Source organism: Salvelinus namaycush, chromosome 31 (assembly GCF_016432855.1).
Source record: "Salvelinus namaycush isolate Seneca chromosome 31, SaNama_1.0, whole genome shotgun sequence".
Taxonomy (NCBI): domain Eukaryota; kingdom Metazoa; phylum Chordata; class Actinopteri; order Salmoniformes; family Salmonidae; genus Salvelinus; species Salvelinus namaycush.
In genome coordinates this window covers 3,517,242-3,536,767 of record NC_052337.1, presented here as the reverse complement: position 1 = coordinate 3,536,767, position 19,526 = coordinate 3,517,242, and the positions used below count along the sequence as shown (strand labels likewise).

At 37.8% G+C, this 19,526-nt stretch overlaps 1 protein-coding gene across 1 annotated transcript in view; it reads right to left on the bottom strand.

Moving 5' to 3' along the window:
* The window catches only part of LOC120026149 (E3 ubiquitin-protein ligase rnf213-alpha-like), a 102,222-nt gene that overhangs the window by 31,544 nt on the left and 51,152 nt on the right, over nt 1-19,526 (bottom strand). The window contains exons 37-49 of the mRNA XM_038970969.1: nt 16,360-16,480; nt 16,152-16,249; nt 15,488-15,642; nt 14,904-15,006; nt 14,680-14,794; nt 7,683-7,893; nt 5,185-5,354; nt 4,626-4,748; nt 4,397-4,507; nt 4,050-4,294; nt 3,878-3,951; nt 3,566-3,600; nt 3,356-3,456 (exon numbers count right to left, since the gene is read on the bottom strand). Of these exons, the coding sequence (XP_038826897.1) occupies nt 3,356-3,456; nt 3,566-3,600; nt 3,878-3,951; nt 4,050-4,294; nt 4,397-4,507; nt 4,626-4,748; nt 5,185-5,354; nt 7,683-7,893; nt 14,680-14,794; nt 14,904-15,006; nt 15,488-15,642; nt 16,152-16,249; nt 16,360-16,480 (1,662 nt within the window). The remainder of the gene's footprint in view (nt 1-3,355; nt 3,457-3,565; nt 3,601-3,877; nt 3,952-4,049; nt 4,295-4,396; nt 4,508-4,625; nt 4,749-5,184; nt 5,355-7,682; nt 7,894-14,679; nt 14,795-14,903; nt 15,007-15,487; nt 15,643-16,151; nt 16,250-16,359; nt 16,481-19,526) is intronic.

Genomic DNA, 19,526 nt, shown 5'->3' with positions numbered 1-19,526 from the left:
CTCAAACTGCACCATTTTGTTTCTCTCCATCACCCACTCACTTTCAACAATTAGATAATAAAGCATTTGGCCTTTCCATTGTGTTAACGATGGAGGACCGATTGATTTCCAGTTTTTAAGTGTACCCTTTTTTCAAGATGATTGATGAGAAAAGAATCGTCCAACTCATTGGTATCTCACTGACTCCCTCATATGCCAGGTCTTGAAATATGCAGACATACAGATGAATAGTACATTGTAATACTTCTGAGAGACAACTTTCCAACTCCGCCCACAACTCCCGGACTTTATAACATTCCCAGAAGGCATGGATTATTGAGTCATTGCTGGTTTTACACTTAAGACATGACTCTGTCGTTGTGCTTTTGAATTTGTGAATTTTGTCTCGTGTAATAAATTCTATACATTAGTTTATACTGGATTAGATGGCGCCGACAGAGAGGGCTGCCTCGCTTCTAGTTCTTAGGAAACTTTGCACAAGCATTTCGCTACACTCGCAATAACATCTGCTAACCGTGTGTATGTGACCAATAAAATTTGATTTGATAAAGCGTACATCTTCGATAACTGTAATTTCATTAGTTATGTTCCAACATTCCCTCCATCTTGTACCAATATCAGTTGTTTTTAAGTTTTGGTTCCAGTAGTTTATATTTTTTTCTAAAGAGATAGTCAGTTGGATAGGCTCTCTGCAAGATTTTCTATATTTTACCGATCATATGAAAATATATTTTTTGACTCAAATAGGGTTCCCTCAAGATTTCTCTGATGTCCAAAAGATTTCAAATCGAAATGTCTTGATATGAAACTTGTAAGTTGCATGTATTTGAAAATATCTACATTGGTCAGTCTAAAATTGCTTTTGAATTATTTATTGGAAAGACATTTATTTCCTCTTACCAAGTCATTTACAGTTGCTATACCTTAAGTTTTCCATGTGGACTTGAAGCAAGTGTGAAGCAAGTGTGTTTTAGGCTGCTCAAGTGGAACAGAAGTCTAAGGCACTGCATCTCAGTGCTTGTGGCGTCACTACAGACATCCTGGTTCGAATCCAGGCTGTATCACATCCGGCCGTGATTGGGAGTCCCATAGGGTGGCGCACAATTGGCTCAGCGTCGTCCGGGTTTGGCCGGGGGTAGGCCATCATTGTAAATAAGAATTTGTTCTTAACTTACTTGCCTAGTTAAATAGAGGTTCAATTTAAATACAAAATCATGAAAAGCTATCCAAGGATTGTTTCATACTGTTGTTTTTAGCGAGTGATATTGGTTCTTGTAGAATACATTTTCATTTTCTTCCATATTGTTGTAGTGTTCTATATTGTTATAGTGTTCTATATTGTTATATTGTTTTATAGTGTTATAGTGTTCTATATTGTTATATTGTTTTATAGTGTTATAGTGTTCTATATTGTTATATTGTTTTATAGTGTTCCATATTGTTATAGTGTTCCATATTGTTATAGTGTTCCATATTGTTATAGTGTTCCATATTGTTATAGTGTTCCATATTGTTATATTGTTCCATATTGTTATATTGTTCCATATTGTTATAGTGTTCCATATTGTTATAGTGTTCTATATTGTTATAGTGTTCTATATTGTTATAGTGTTCTATATTGTTGTAGTGTTCTATATTGTTGTAGTGTTCTATATTGTTGTAGTGTTCTATATTGTTGTAGTGTTCTATATTGTTATAGTGTTCTATATTGTTATAGTGTTCTATATTGTTGTAGTGTTCTATATTGTTGTAGTGTTCTATATTGTTGTAGTGTTCTATATTGTTGTAGTGTTCTATATTGTTGTAGTGTTCTATATTGTTATAGTGTTCCATATTGTTGTAGTGTTCTATATTGTTATAGTGTTCCATATTGTTGTAGTGTTCTATATTGTTGTAGTGTTCTATATTGTTGTAGTGTTCTATATTGTTATATTGTTCTATATTGTTATAGTGTTCTATATTGTTGTAGTGTTCTATATTGTTATAGTGTTCCATATTGTTGTAGTGTTCTATATTGTTGTAGTGTTCTATATTGTTGTAGTGTCCTATATTGTTATAGTGTTCTATATTGTTGTAGTGTTCTATATTGTTGTAGTGTTCTATATTGTTGTAGTGTTCTATATTGTTGTAGTGTTCTATATTGTTGTAGTGTTCTATATTGTTATAGTGTTCTATATTGTTATAGTGTTCTATATTGTTATAGTGTTCTATATTGTTGTAGTGTTCTATATTGTTGTAGTGTTCTATATTGTTATAGTGTTCTATATTGTTATAGTGTTCTATATTGTTTTAGTGTTCTATGTTGTTATAGTGTTATATAATGTTATAGTGTTCTATATTGTTATAGTGTTCTTAACTATGAAGTTATTCATGTTGTTAGCTTTATCTTTTGATAATAGACACGTAAAAAGATTCTGGGGATGAGCATGCACATCTTGAATATGTACCCATTGTTCCTCTTTAGTGCATTTAAGTCTGGAAGGTTAAAATCACCCTCTGACTTAGGTGTAAAATATATCCTATTCATATTAATTTGCCCATATAAAGTTTGTCATGACCAAGTATACTTTAAAGAATGTCTTCGGTGGGGTAATTGGTATTACCTACAAATATAAAAACTTTGGGAGCCATGCCATTCTGAATAGGTTTATTCTAACTAAGATCTATGGGAAGATTGATCCATTTCATTGGATCTGCTTTCATGTTGTTCAGTAATGGGATAAAGTTATCTTTAAATATTTGTTGTTTGTTGTCACTTACTAAGCATCCTAAGTATTTCATGTGTTGTGGTCCACTTAAAGGACAGCTGTAGATCATGAGTTATTATTATATATATTTTTGACATTATTAATTTAAGAAAAAAAAATCACATTATTTTATATCCTGAGATTTGAGTGTTACATTTTTTTTCTTTCAATTTCATCAAATAATGTATTATTTGTGTATAAATATGTTTTGCTCATTTGTATATACTTATGTAATTTGTGTAACACCTTTAGTTTTGTTTGGGGCTGATGAAAAATCAACCAGTGTGTACAAACGGTTCTCTATTCTAAGTGAGTCCTTTTGGAGCAGATGTGTTTCTTGGAGCTTGGAGCTGTGTTTCTGTATCAACAAGGTTTCTTGCTAGGATATCAAGACAGCTGACACATTTAATAGGACAGTTTAGACCTTTCAAATTCCAAGCCATCACCAGGAAAAATATATAATTAATTCATTTTCAACAATCATTTTGGATACAGATTTCAAAATCATCCTTCCTCCAAAGGACCTTTCTATGGATTTCATTTCATTTCAAAAAAAAAAAAAATCATAAATATCTATGGGCCAATCTCGTATAGAATTGCCCACTTACCGGATCCGAGCAGTAGTGAAGCCCGTGACAGGATTGTGGCTGCGCCCTCCGATCTCAGCTCCACAGTCCACACAACGGCTCGTCTCCATGGGCTTGCCACACTGAGGTGGGGGTTAGAGAGGAGAGCAGGTGGGACATGATTGAAGGAAATGTAACTAGAGTCATGACAGGCCACACTTCTTAACCCAGAATCAACACAATTCTACATACCTCACCAATGGCGCAAGGGTGACCATTCGGACAATCTGTGGGGTGTAGAAGTGAGCACAATGACGGATCATTTTTAGCAAGGAAAAATAAAGGGGGGGGGGGGGGTTCTTCATGGGTTCATGGAACAAAAAAACACACAAAAAACTAGAATGCATAAAAGGTTTAATGAATAACAAAATAGTCATTTTGTTACTCTGTTTCTCTGGGACTTTTGAATTTTGTAACAGGCATTTACCCATTATAACTTTTTGCATTCTAGTTATAGAAGTTACTTTTTAAAGTATTTTTTTAATTGACTGAAACAATACTTACTGTACCACGTCATCCCTGTAATGGCTTGGCGTACAACTGCAAGCATATCCTCCGGCATGGTGGGTATGAAGGCTCTCTGTTATTAAAAGTAATACATATATTTAATTGAGTGATTTATGCTGAAGAACAATAGGTTCACTGCTGACTGTAGGGTGCAGACGGGGGGGGGCACACCTGCATGTTAGCAGGGAAAAGCGCCAGCTGCTGGAGGGGTCCCAGTAGGCCCTGGTTCCCACAGAGCAGCACTGCAGACAAGTGGATGGCCAGCTCCACCACCACCCACTGGGCACCAGAGGCCCCATTCTGGACAGTCAGGGGACCCAGCCGGTTGGCTACCAGGTCCAGGGCGAATTCCTTCACATTTTGGCTTGCAAGAACCGTTGAGGCCTGGATGAAATCCACCAGTGCTTGACAAAACTAGGAAATAAACCGGAACGTTAAACAAAGATGCTGTATGTAGAGACAAGCCGTATATGAGATGAACTTTGCTACAGTATTATCTCCATGGGCTCTTCTTACCTCCGAGTTAGGACGAAGGTTGGGATTGGCTGCTCTATAGAGACAGGTGACTTCTCTGAACAGAGCCAAAAGCAGGTACATTGTCCTCTTATTTTTTGGACACGAAGAACCCTACACACATACCGGACCAAATAAATAATGCTTATGCTTTGTAAAAAGAATAGAAAAATTATTCAGACACGTAAAATCACTGACTTCAATTTGCTATCTCTTATGAGCCTTTCAATACCTTACAAGCACGATCTATTTCCTTAATTTTGCCCTCCAGTATTGCTTTGCCGACCACATCTCGGATAGTCTTGTAGTCCTCTCCACACACAAGATACTGGTCAATCTGGCTGCCATCTTGATTCTGAAAGACAGTGAAATGAATGTGGATGAGATGAGTTCCCCTCCACCATTTTAAAATTGTATTTATATATTGTATTTAACCTTTATTTAAAGCACAGAAAACCTGGAAAAGCTTTCTGGAAATGCAATCAGTTAATTACACATGAACAATGTGTTATATAATCAAATGAATAGAGTGCTACATACAAGGTTTATCAAATCAAATCAAATGTATTTATAAAGCCCTTCTTACATCAGCTGATATCACAAAGTGCTGTACAGAAACCCAGCCTAAAACCCCAAACAGCAAGCAATGCAGATGTAGAAGCACGTAGAAGTTTATCTTCTTATACGTGAACTTGTTTTATATTGTCACATACACCGGAGAGGTGAGGTGACGTGTGTTCTCTTACAGGGTCAGCCATAGTAGTACGGCGCCCCTGAATACAAACCAGTACCTTCTGCAGGACCTCGTGTGGGAACAGCCACTGCATGTCTGCTACTGTCAGGAAGTGTTGGACATACTCCACTCCGTGCTGGTTGCAGATCTTACGGATCAGGTAGACCCGATACCAGTCATTCCCACTGCGCTGACACAGTTCTCCCACGCTGGTCAGGAATTCTCTCTCTGTTGGACCATAATAAGTTTAAAAAAATAAAAAGTGCAACTTACTTGAAAATATATGCACATTTTACCCAATGCCTGAATGAAAATACTATATAAACCAGATCAATGATACCCAATCCCTAAATGAAAATACAATATAAACCAAATCAATGATACCCAATCCCTGAATGAAAATACTATATAAACCAGATCAATGATACCCAATGCCTGAATGAAAATACTATATAAACCAGATCAATGATACCCAATCCCTGAATGAAAATACTATATAAACCAGATCAATGATACCCAATGCCTGAATGAAAATACTATATAAACCAGATCAATGATGCTCAATGCCTGAATGAAAATACTATATAAACCAGATCAATGATGCTCAATGCCTGAATGAAAATACTATATGAACCAGATCAATGATACCCAATGCCTGAATGAAAATACTATATGAACCAGATCAATGATACCCAATGCCTGAATGAAAATACTATATAAACCAGATCAATGATACCCAATCCCTGAATGAAAATACTATATAAACCAGATCAATGATACCCAATGCCTGAATGAAAATACTATATAAACCAGATCAATGATGCTCAATGCCTGAATGAAAATACTATATAAACCAGATCAATGATGCTCAATGCCTGAATGAAAATACTATATAAACCAGATCAATGATACTCAATGCCTGAATGAAAATACTATATAAACCAGATCAATGATGCTCAATGCCTGAATGAAAATACTATATAAACCAGATCAATGATACCCAATGCCTGAATGAAAATACAATATGAACCAGATCAACGATGTAAATCCTCACTGTTTGCATAGATCACCAAGTACCAGCCAACCTCTCATGATTAAATTGTTAATACCTTCTGTCATGTGAGATTTCACACAGATTGGGTAGAGCATGTGATTGCATCAGATGCTCTTACAGTATAGACAAATGTTTTACTTAATCTAGATAGGGTTGCATAACCCTATATTCCCAAGGATTTTTAGGAATAAGTAGGTAATTACCAGGTCATTTTGGTAAATCTATGGAAACCTTAGGAATTTCTACTTTAAGTAATTTTAGACGTTTATCTGTGTGCCCCCTTTATCTATGAGTGACACGTAGACAAGGGCTCATCAAGGGACAGATCATAAAACAACTTCACGTTCGTGCAGTGTTACGGATACAAGTATTCTGTGTGTATCCTGTGTATTTCTTTTCTCTCCTTCTCCCCTACTCACAGGTGACAATCATCATTCCCCAATCAGTCATCAATCAGTCGCTAATCGGAAGACACCTGCTCATTTTCCCTTACCCAATCACAGTTCCTTTCCCTTGGTTTAAAACCAAGGTCAGTTGTTTTCTCAGGAGCTCAATCTCTCTGTCAATGCTATATGTCTGTAGATCTATTGTGTGGTTTAGCATCTACATGTCACTTTGTCCCCACCTGTGAGTATTGGTTTTGTTATGGTGTTTGTTTGACGGTGGGAAAAGGGGGTACCGCGATAAGTCGCCCATGGGCATACACTACCCGTAGGTAAACTTTGTTAAATACACTAGTTCGAACTGGGCGTACCACCCCCTGTATTTTTGGTTAGTTAGTTAGCTGTTGGTGAAGTAGGCTAGTCTAGCTTAGGGGTGTTTGTGGATACTTATTATTTCTTTCCTTGGGTCCAGCCCCTTTTCCTGCTCCCCCCATTACCGTGTGTTTATAAATAAACCTTGAGTGTTTGACGGTAGATCTTAGTTGTCGTGGTTATTTCGTTCTCACTCTTACTTCGTCACTACTATAATTTGCATGAGTTATGTTACGGGTCCCATTACCATCCCCCCTAGATTGTCGGGCCAAAGGGATTCGTAACATGCAGGTTGAGACAAAAAGGTACCATGGGCAGCAGAAATGACTGAAAGAATGCTGGTCATGTCATTGATTTGGGCGGCAGGTAGCCTAGTGATTAGAGCATTGGGCCAGTAACAGAAAGGTTGCTGGATCGTATCCCCGAGCTGACAAGGTAAAATTGTCGTTCTGCCCCTGAACAGGCAGTTAACCCACTGTTCCTAGGCCGTCATTGTAAATAATAATTTGTTCTAAACTGACTTGCCTAGTTAAATGAAGGTAAAATATATATATATATATTTTTTAAATAAATTGATACTGTAGACAGTAATATATATACATTAATAAGCAAGTGTAGACATTAAACCTGGAGACAATAAATAACTTTTGGAATAACTGGTTACAAAAAAAAAACTACTATATACACAGTATTTGTTATTAATCGCTATGGTCATGTATCATTTTGGGCAAAAATTGAATTAAATACCTGTGGCACCCAACTGTTTGTCTACCAACAGATTCCCAGCCATATCCAGACACATGCGTATCCTGGCCACCTGCTGGAAGCACTCTATAGTGGCCATCTGTCTAGATGCAGCGCCTGAGCGCAGGAAGTCACTCAGGAAGGCGCTCTCATTCTGTAGACACTCCTGCTGCTCCACCGTTGTGCAACACTGCATCTTCTCATGCATGGAGTCCTGGAGGAACAATGGGGATGATATCAGTAAAATAAATCAGATCATGCCACTATGGGTGACGTTACTCCATGCGCTAAAAGACCCTCGATGAGCTAAAAAACCTGAGCAATGACGGGTATGGTATTTTCAGTTAATATACGCAAGTTAACGGACACTTTTATCCAAAGGGACTTCGTCATTCGTGTTTCTATTAATGCCCCAAAAGGAATCAAAATTGTAAAAGACTCCGGCCACCCGAGTCATGGACTGTTCTCTCTGCTAGCGCACAGCAAGCGGTACCGGAGCACCAAGTTTAGGACCAAAAGGCTTATTAACAGCTTCTACCCCCAAGCCATAAGACTCCTGAACAGCTAATCAAAGGGCTACTCTACTACCTACAGTTGAAGTCGGAAGTTCACAAACACCTTAGCCAAATACAGTTGAAGTCGGAAGTTTACATATGTAACGGATGTGAAATGGCTAGCTAGTTAGCGGTGGTGCGCGCTAATAGCGTTTCAATCGGTTACGTCACTCGGTTTGAGACCTTGAAGTAGTGGTTCCCCTTGCTCTGCAAGAGCCGCGGCCTTTGTGGAGCGATGGGTAACGATGCTTCGTGGGTGACTGTTGTTGATGTGTGCAGAGGGTCCCTGGTTCGCACGAGGGGACGGACTAAAGTTAAACTGTTACACATACACCTGAGCCAAATACATTTAAACTCAGTTTTTCACAATTCCTGACATTTAATCCTGGTAAAATTTCCCTGTCTTAGGTCAGTTAGGCTCACCACTTTATTTTAAGAATGTGAAATGTCAGAATAATAGTAGAGAATTATTTATTTCAGATTTTATTTCTTTCATCACATTCCCAGTGGGTCAGACGTTTACAGTCGTGGCCAAAAGTTTTGAGAATGACACAAATATTAATTTCCACAAAGTTCACTGCTTCAGTGTCTTTAGATATTTTTGTCAGATGTTACTATGGAATACTGAAGTATAATTACAAATTATAATTATATTTCATAAGCGTCAAAGGCTTTTATTGACAATTACATGAAGTTGATGCAAAGAGTCAATATTTGCAGTGTTGACCCTTCTTTTTCAAGACCTCTGAAATCTGCCCTGGCATGCTGTCAATTAACTTCTGGGCCACATCCTGACTGATGGCAGCCCATTCTTGCATAATCAATGCTTGGAGTTTGTCAGAATTTGTGGGTTTATGTTTGGCCACCTGCCTCTTGAGGATTGACCACAAGTTCTCAATGGGATTAAGGTCTGAGGAGTTTCCTGGCCATGGACCCAAAATATCTATGTTTTGTTCCACGAGCCACTTAGTTATCACTTTTGCCTTAAGGCAAGGTGCTCCATCATGCTGGAAAAGGCATTGTTCGTCACCAAACTGTTCCTGATTGTGAGTGAGCCCACTCCCTTGGCTGAGAAGCAACCCCACACATGAATGGTCTCAGGATGCTTTACTGTTGGCATGACACAGGACTGATGGTAGCGCTCACTTTGTCTTCTCTGGACAAGCTTTTTTCCGGATGCTCCAAACAATCGGAAAGGGGATTCAGAGAAAATGACTTTACCCCCGTCCACAGCAGTCAAATCCCTGTACCTTTTGCAGAATATCAGTCTGTCCCTGATGTTTTTCCTGGAGAGAAGTGGCTTCTTTGCTGCCCATCTTGACACCAGGAAATCCTCCAAAAGTCTTCGCCTCACTGTGCGTGCAGATGCACTCACACCTGCCTGCTGCCATTCCTGAGCAAGCTCTGTACTGGTGGTGCCCCGATCCCACAGCTGAATCAACTTTAGGAGACAGTCCTGGCGCTTGCTGGACTTTCTTGGGCGCCCCGAAGCCTACTTCACAACAATTGAACCGCTCTCCTTGAAGTTCTTGATGATCCGATAAATGGTTGATTTAGGTGCAATCTTACTGGCAGCAATATCCTTGCCTGGGAAGCCCTTTTTGTGCAAATCAATGATGACGGCACACGTTTCCTTGCAGGTAACCATGGTTGACAGAGGAAGAACAATGATTCCAAGCACTACCCTCCTTTTTAAGCTTCCAGTCTGTTAATCAAACTCAATCAGCATGACAGAGTGATCACCAGCCTTGTCCTCGTCAACACTCACACCTGTGTTAACGAGAGAATCACTGACATGATGTCAGCTGGTCCTTTTGTGACAGGGCTGAAATGCAGTGGAAATGTTTTTTGGGGATTCAGTTCATTTGCATGGCAAAGAGGGACTTTGCAATTAATTTCAATTCATCTGATCACTCTTCATAACATTCTGGAGTATATGCAAATTGCCATCATACAAACTGAGGCAGCAGACTTTGAAAATTGATATGTGTCATTCTCAAAACTTTTGGCCACGACTGTACATACACTCAATTAGTATTTGGTAGCATTGCCTTCAAATAGTTTAACTTGGGTCACACGTTTTGGGTAGCCTTCCACAAGCTTCCCACAATAAGTTGGGTGAATTTTGGCCCATTCCTCCTGACAGACGTGGTGTAACTCAGTCAGGTTTGTAGGCCTCCTTGCTCGCACACGCTTTTTCAAATCTGCCCACAAATTTCTATAGGATTGAGGTCAGGTCTTTGTGATGGCCACTCCAATACCTTATCTTTGTTGTCCTTAAGCCATTTTGCCACAACTTTGGAAGTATGCTTGTGGTCATTGTCCATTTGGAGACCCATTTGCGACCAAGCTTTAACTTCTTGACTGATGTCTTGAGATGTTGCTTCAATATATCCACATCATTTTCCCTCCTCATGAAGCCATCTATTTTGTGAAATGCACCAGGCTCTCCTGCAGCAAAGCACCCCCACAACATGATGCTGCCACCCCCGTGCTTTACGGTTGGGATGGTGTTCTTAGGCTTGCAAGCCTCCCCCTTTTTCCTCCAAACATAACGATGGTCATTATGGCCAAACAGTTCTATTTTTGTTTCATCAGATCAGAGGACATTTCTCCAAAAAGTACAATCTTTGTCCCCATGTGTAGTTGCAAACCGTAGTCTGTCTTTTTAATGGCGATTTTGGAGCAGTGGCTTCTTCCTTGCTGAGCGGCCTTTCAGGTTATGTCGATATAAGACTCGTTTTACTGTGTATATAGATACTTTTATACCCGTTTCCTCCAGCATCTTCACAAGGTCCTTTGCTGTTGTTCTGTGATTGATTTTCACACCAAAGTACATTCATCTCTAGGAGACAGAGCGCGTCTCCTTCCTGAGCGGTATGACGGCTGCGTGGTCCCATGGTGTTTATACTTGCGTACTATTGTTTGTACAGATGAACGTGGTACCTTCAGGCGTTTGGAAATTGCTCCCAAGGATGAACCAGACTTGGAGGTCTACATTTTTTTTCCGAGGTCTTGGCTGATTTCTTTTGATTTTCCTATGTTGTCAAGCAAAGAGGCACTGAGTTTGAAGGTAGGCCTTGAAATACATCCACAGGTACACCTCCAATTGACTCAGGCTAATTGACATACTTTATCAGAAGCTTCTAAAGCCATGACATCATTTTCTGGAATTTTCCAAGCTGTTTAAAGGCACAGTCAACTTAGTGTATGTAAACTTCTGATCCACTGGAATTGTGATAAAGTGAATTAAAAGTGAAATAATCTGTCTGTAAACAATTGTTGGAAAAATGACTTGTGTCATGCACAAAGTAGATGTCCTAACAGACTTGTCAAAACTATAGTTTGTTAACAAGACATTTGTGGAGTGGTTGAAAAACGAGTTTTAATGACTCCAACCTAAGTGTATGTAAACTTCCGACTTTAACTGTACATACTGTATATAGAGAGGGGACTGACTAGGAGTCCTACATAGAGATACATATATATATCTTCTGTATACCACCCCTACCTTGTCACCTGTTGTATTCGGCACATGAGACATAACATTTTACTTGACTTCACTTTTTGCGAATGCACTTGAAGAAACTTTCAAAGTTCTTGAAATGTTCAGGATTGACTGACATCCATGTCTTAAAATAATTATGGACTGTCATTTCTCTTTGCTTATTTGAGCAGTTTTTTTTCCCATAATATGGACTTTTACCAAATAGGCCTATCTTCTGTATACCATCCCTACCATGTCATAACACAACTGAATGGCTCAAATGCATTAAGAAGGAAAGAAATTCCACAAATTAACAAGGAACACCTGCTAATTGAAATGCTCGCAGTCAGCGTTTCAATTCATCCCAAAGGTGTTTCATGGGGTTGAGGTCAGGGCCATTGTTGCTCCTAGACGTTTCCACTTCACAATAACAGCACTACAGTTGACCGGGGACAGCTCTAGCAGGGAAAAATTTGACGAACTGACTTGTTGGAAAGGTGGCATCCTATGACAGTGCCACTTTGAAAGTCACTGAGCTCTTCAGTAAGGCCATTCATTCTACAGCCAATGTTTGTCTATGGAGATTGCATGGCGGTGTGCTCAATTTTATACACATGTCAGCAACGGGTGTGGCTGAAATAGCCGAATCCACTAACTTGAAAGCAGTGGTGTAAAGTACTTAAGTAAAAATACTTTAAAGTACTACTTAAGTTGTTTTTTGGGGTATCTGTACTTTACTATTTATATTTCTGACTACTTTTACTTCACTACATTCCTAAAGAAAATAAATGTTATTTTTACTCCTTACATTTCCCCTGACACCTAAAAGTACTAGTTAGATTTTGAATGCTTAGCAGGACAGAAATTGTCTAATTCACACACTTATCAAGAGAACATCCCTGGTCATCCCTAATGCCTCTGATCTGGCAGACTCAATGAGCACAAATGCTTTGTTTTGTAAATTGTGTTGAAGTGTGCCCCTGGCTATTAGTAAATGTAAAAAAGAAAATTGGGCTGTCTCGTTTGCTTAATATAAGGAATTTGAAATGATTTATACTTTTGATACTTAAGTATATTTAAAACCAAATACTTTTAGACTTTTACTCAAGTAGTATTTTACTAGGTGACTCAGTTTTACTTGAGTCATTTTCTATTAAGGTATCTTTACTTTTACTCAAGTATGACAATTGGGTACTTTTTCCACGACTGTTTGAAAGGGTGTCCTTTATGTATATATATACACTATACATACATAAATATAAATCCAGGTGATAGCTATGATCCCTGATGTCACTTGTTAAATCCACTTCAAATCAGTTTAGATGAAGGGGAGGAGACAGTAAAGAAATATTTTTAAGCCTGGAGACAATTGAGACATGGAATGTGTATGTGTGCCATTCAGAGAGTGAATCGGCAAGACAAAATATGTAAGTGCCTTTAAACCGGTTATGGTAGTAGGTACCAGGCGCACCGGTTTGAGAATGTCAAGAATTGCAACACTGCTGGGTTTTTCACACTCAACAGTTTCCCGTGTGTATCAAGAATGGTCCACCATCCAATGGACATCCAGCCAACTTGACAACGGTAGGAAGCATTGGAGTCAACATGGGCCAGCATCCCTGTGGAACGCTTTCAACACCTTGTAGAGTCCCATGCCCCGATGAACTGAGGCTGTTCTGAGGGCAAAAAGGGGCGAAACTCAATGTTAGGAAAGTGTTCTTAATGTTTTGTCATTCAGTGTATACTATAGGAACACATACAGTAGCAGTCTGAGGATGTATATTTCCTTCTTGGTTTTATCAGAGGGTCAGGTGACGTCATCTGGTCTTGGTAAATAACCTGACCAATCACAGAGATCGACTTGGTGGTTGTAAAAACTACTTTCTCATTTCCAGAGATCTGATTGGTCTCAAATCTATCCAATACGGAAGTAGTGTTTAACATTGCAGGAACCTCACCAATATGACTAAATGAAAATAGCCATATTGTTTATATGCATTATCTGAATCTGTGGAATACCATTGCCCAATAACTGCCACATATCTACATTAGTTTGGTTTCTAAAATGTCTTTGAGATTCTGAAAGTATTGAAAAGCGCTATATAAAATATTGTATTATTTATTTATTACCGTATTTAAACAACGCATATGACCTGAATGTCATGCCCTGACCTTAGTTCCTTTTTTATGTCTCTATTTTGGTTTGGTCGGGGCGTGAGTTGGGGTGGGTATTCTATGTTTTGTTCTATGTTGTCCTTTTCTGTGTGTTTGGCCTGGTATGGTTCCCAATCAGAGGCAGCTGTCAATCGTTGTCTCTGATTGAGAACCATACTCAGGTAGCCTTTTCCCACCTGTGTTTGTGGGTAGTTGTTTTCTGTGTTGTGTGTCTGCACCAGCCAGAACTGTTTCGGTCGTTCTCTTTATTATTTTTGTTATTTCAGTGTTCATTAAAGAAATATGGACACATACCACGCTGCACCTTGGTCCTCTCCTTCCAACAGCCGTTACACTGAAATGTCACGTTTAACACTGAAATGCTCCTCCAGATGTTTTATGTAGTTTGTTTTAGTGACTTTCCTAATCGCAGAACGCAATTCATAATTATCTGATGTGTATTATGCCATAATTCAATTATGCCCAAGCATCCTGGAAAAATGCTTGGATTGAGAAATTATGATTTGCCCCAAAATTATATTGTGGTTTATTTTTTGCTCATTAGAATTGATAACAATTATTGTAAGTAACTTCATTGTTACCCTGAATGATTTGATATAGAAATTAGACTGCTGTGCAGCCCCCTTTTACAGTGATTTTTAACAGTTGTTCCAAACAATCCACTGTTTGGGAACATGTGTCCTAATCAATGGCTCTAACATTTTAATCAACAGTGCATAATAATCTTCCCATTCACAATTAGATAAATGCTATTGCAAAGTTAAATGTGAAATTGTGTTCATACCTCCATGCAGTTTATGTATAAGGAATAAAGTTCAGTTTTTCTTGATTCCTCCAAGATATCACTCTTCTCAACTTGTGTCAGATGCTGCTGCAGGTGGCCTTTGACATCATCAAAGCTTCCAAGAAAAAACATACAAAAACAATTCAATAAAACATTTTTTTTTGGCGGATATCTTGATAAACTTTTAACCCCATGATATAAAGAGTAGACAACCAGCACCTCACCTGTACTTGAGCAGGAGTTTCAGCACTACTGACCAAACCACTGGACTTTTGTCCACATCAACACCAAAGGGAGAGATTGTTTTGGTTGGTCTGCGAAAAGGTCCTGGTAAAGAAAACAGTTGTAAGAAATACAAAGTCACATTTCTATATCATGCTGATACAAGCTGTCAGACAGCAGGAGGGTACCTCTGATACTGAGGGCAGACTGAGCCTCCACCATGAGTAAGTTCAGCAGGTGGAAGAGCAGGTGAAGCAGTTTGATGAATAACAACCAAACCGATCCAATGAACCACTGGATGTTGTCCACAGACTGATCAAAGCGAGAGCGCCTCTGAATCTGTCGATGTCCTGGCCAAGAGGGAAACAAAAATACACACAAACATCAGATTTGCAAACACTGAAGGGACACAATGGCCCGTCCAAAAACAAAGCCCCATTGGCCTTCTGGGTTTGAAGATCTGATGGAATTTGTGGAACTTTTGCCATATTGTTTATACTTATCCCATTCTTTCAGATCCGAAAACACATAGAATTTAGGGGGCTTGTTTTTGCCTGGGACAATCCGTCAGCTGGAAGGAGGGTACCTCTGATGATAGGACTAGATTGAGCCTCCACTGTGAGGAAGGACAACAGGTGGAGGATGATGGCCGTACAGGGCGGAGAGTTGTCCTTGAAGCACACCGTAGAGACCAGGTCAATGAAGAAAGCACTGCACTTCTTCTTGAACCGCTTGGCATTCCTGCACAATAAAACAATGAAAAGACAGGGTTGTCCAAATTTCCATTTCACTTCAGGATAAACCGAAAGTACATGTGTGAAGAGTGACATTTAACATGTTTTGAATTGGTACTTCACTTCTGAATGACCTTACTGATGTCACCAATAGCCCCTCACCCATTATCAATATATATCTGTGTTGCCAATAGCGACAGAGAATCTTGAAAATCAATTGAATTGATTCAACACGCGACTACTAAGATGTACTAAGAACATTCCACTCTCCCGTAGACTTCTGTCTAAATCTACCTTGTACAGTACACACAGGACGTACAGGAAGTCATCTGACTGGTTGATTAATCATTGACTTTCAAGCTTCTCTGACGCTAGCACACAGTGGTTTGCATGGATATTAGAGTGATAATTGGCGTTATGGTAATTACATTTAGAATTGTCAGTGGTAAATCAAACAGTATTTGACAAGGTGAAACATAACCTTAACGATTTAAATATAAACATGAGTTTCCCCACCATCTGTTTTCAACTGCTTCTTCTCTGCAGGCCTTAAGTATATTGAGCACTTCCTCAAACGCCTGCTTCATTTTAACGTCTGCATCCCTCTCCAGTACCTTGATTAATTAAAAAAAGAGTTAAAAATATATATATATATTTTTTTATGTTATGCAATTTCTTTACATTAGATTAATTATAACAGAGAGGAGGATAAGATGAATCTCACGTTACACATCCGTCGTACGGATGCCAAAACGAAAGGTTTCAGCCTCTTGTCCACTTTCTCGACGCCCAGCAACAAGTGCTCCACAAATAGAGACAGGACAAAGATACGATTCCATCTGCTCCTACAGGGACCAGAAAACAACCACTCATGTAGTAGCAGCAACTAAGGAATCTTATGTACATGTACAGGAATGTGACTTTTTCCATGTATGTAACAAGAGTTAACAGTTCCCTATATATTCATGTATGGAACAGTAGTTGACAGTTCCCTATATATTCATGTATAGAACAGTAGTTGACAGTTCCCTATATATTCATGTATAGAACAGTAGTTGACAGTTCCCTATATATTCATGTACAGAACAGTAGTTGACAGTTACCTATATATTCATGTACAGAACAGTAGTTGACAGTTACCTATATATTCATGTATAGAACAGTAGTTGACAGTTACCTATATATTCATGTATAGAACAGTAGTTGACAGTTCCCTATATATTCATGTATAGAACAGTAGTTGACAGTTCCCTATATATTCATGTATGTAACAGTAGTTGACAGTTCCCTATATATTCATGTATAGAACAGTAGTTGACAGTTCCCTATATATTCATGTATAGAACAGTAGTTGACAGTTCCCTATATATTCATGTATAGAAAAGTAGTTGACAGTTCCCTATATATTCATATATGTAACAGTAGTTGACAGTTCCCTATATATTCTAGTACAGAACAGTAGTTGACAGTTACCTATATATTCATGTACAGAACAGTAGTTGACAGTTCCCTATATATTCATGTATAGAACAGTAGTTGACAGTTACCTATATATTCATGTACAGAACAGTAGTTGACAGTTACCTATATATTCATGTATAGAACAGTAGTTGACAGTTACCTATATATTCATGTATGTAACAGTAGTTGACAGTTACCTATATATTCATGTATAGAACAGTAGTTGACAGTTACCTATATATTCATGTATAGAACAGTAGTTGACAGTTACCTATATATTCATGTACAGAACAGTAGTTGACAGTTCCCTATATATTCATGTATAGAACAGTAGTTGACAGTTCCCTATATATTCATGTATAGAACAGTAGTTGACAGTTCCCTATATATTCATGTACAGAACAGTAGTTGACAGTTCCCTATATATTCATGTATGTAACAGTAGTTGACAGTTCCCTATATATTCATGTATAGAACAGTAGTTGACAGTTCCCTATATATTCATGTACAGAACAGTAGTTGACAGTTACCTATATATTCATGTATAGAACAGTAGTTGACAGTTACCTATATATTCATGTATGTAACAGTAGTTGACAGTTACCTATATATTCATGTATAGAACAGTAGTTGACAGTTACCTATATATTCATGTACAGAACAGTAGTTGACAGTTCCCTATATATTCATGTATAGAACAGTAGTTGACAGTTACCTATATATTCATGTATGTAACAGTAGTTGACAGTTCCCTATATATTCATGTATAGAACAGTAGTTGACAGTTCCCTATATATTCATGTATAGAACAGTAGTTGACAGTTCCCTATATATTCATGTATAGAAAAGTAGTTGACAGTTCCCTATATATTCATATATGTAACAGTAGTTGACAGTTCCCTATATATTCTAGTACAGAACAGTAGTTGACAGTTCCCTATATATTCATGTACAGAACAGTAGTTGACAGTTACCTATATATTCATGTATAGAACAGTAGTTGACAGTTACCTATATATTCATGTATAGAACAGTAGTTGACAGTTACCTATATATTCATGTATAGAACAGTAGTTGACAGTTCCCTATATATTCATGTACAGAACAGTAGTTGACAGTTACCTATATATTCATGTATAGAACAGTAGTTGACAGTTACCTATATATTCATGTATAGAACAGTAGTTGACAGTTACCTATATATTCATGTACAGAACAGTAGTTGACAGTTCCCTATATATTCATGTATAGAACAGTAGTTGACAGTTACCTATATATTCATGTACAGAACAGTAGTTGACAGTTACCTATATATTCATGTATAGAACAGTAGTTGACAGTTACCTATATATTCATGTATGTAACAGTAGTTGACAGTTACCTATATATTCATGTATAGAACAGTAGTTGACAGTTACCTATATATTCATGTATGTAACAGTAGTTGACAGTTACCTATATATTCTAGTACAGAACAGTAGTTGACAGTTACCTATATATTCATGTATAGAACAGTAGTTGACAGTTACCTATATATTCATGTACAGAACAGTAGTTGACAGTTACCTATATATTCATGTATAGAACAGTAGTTGACAGTTCCCTATATATTCATGTACAGAACAGTTGTTGACAGTTCCCTATATATTCATGTATGTAACAGTAGTTGACAGTTCCCTATATATTCATGTATAGAACAGTAGTTGACAGTTCCCTATATATTCATGTACAGAACAGTAGTTGACAGTTCCCTATATATTCATGTACAGAACAGTAGTTGACAGTTCCCTATATATTCATGTATGTAACAGTAGTTGACAGTTACCTATATATTCATGTATAGAACAGTAGTTGACAGTTACCTATATATTCATGTATGTAACAGTAGTTGACAGTTACCTATATATTCATGTATAGAACAGTAGTTGACAGTTCCCTATATATTCATGTATAGAACAGTAGTTGACAGTTCCCTATATATTCATGTACAGAACAGTAGTTGACAGTTACCTATATATTCATGTACAGAACAGTAGTTGACAGTTACCTATATATTCTAGTACAGAACAGTAGTTGACAGTTACCTATATATTCATGTATGTAACAGTAGTTGACAGTTACCTATATATTCATGTATAGAACAGTAGTTAACAGTTACCTATATATTCATGTATAGAACAGTAGTTGACAGTTCCCTATATATTCATGTATAGAACAGTAGTTGACAGTTCCCTATATATTCATATATGTAACAGTAGTTGACAGTTCCCTATATATTCATGTATAGAACAGTAGTTGACAGTTCCCTATATATTCATGTATAGAACAGTAGTTGACAGTTACCTATATATTCATGTATGTAACAGTAGTTGACAGTTCCCTATATATTCATGTATAGAACAGTAGTTGACAGTTCCCTATATATTCATG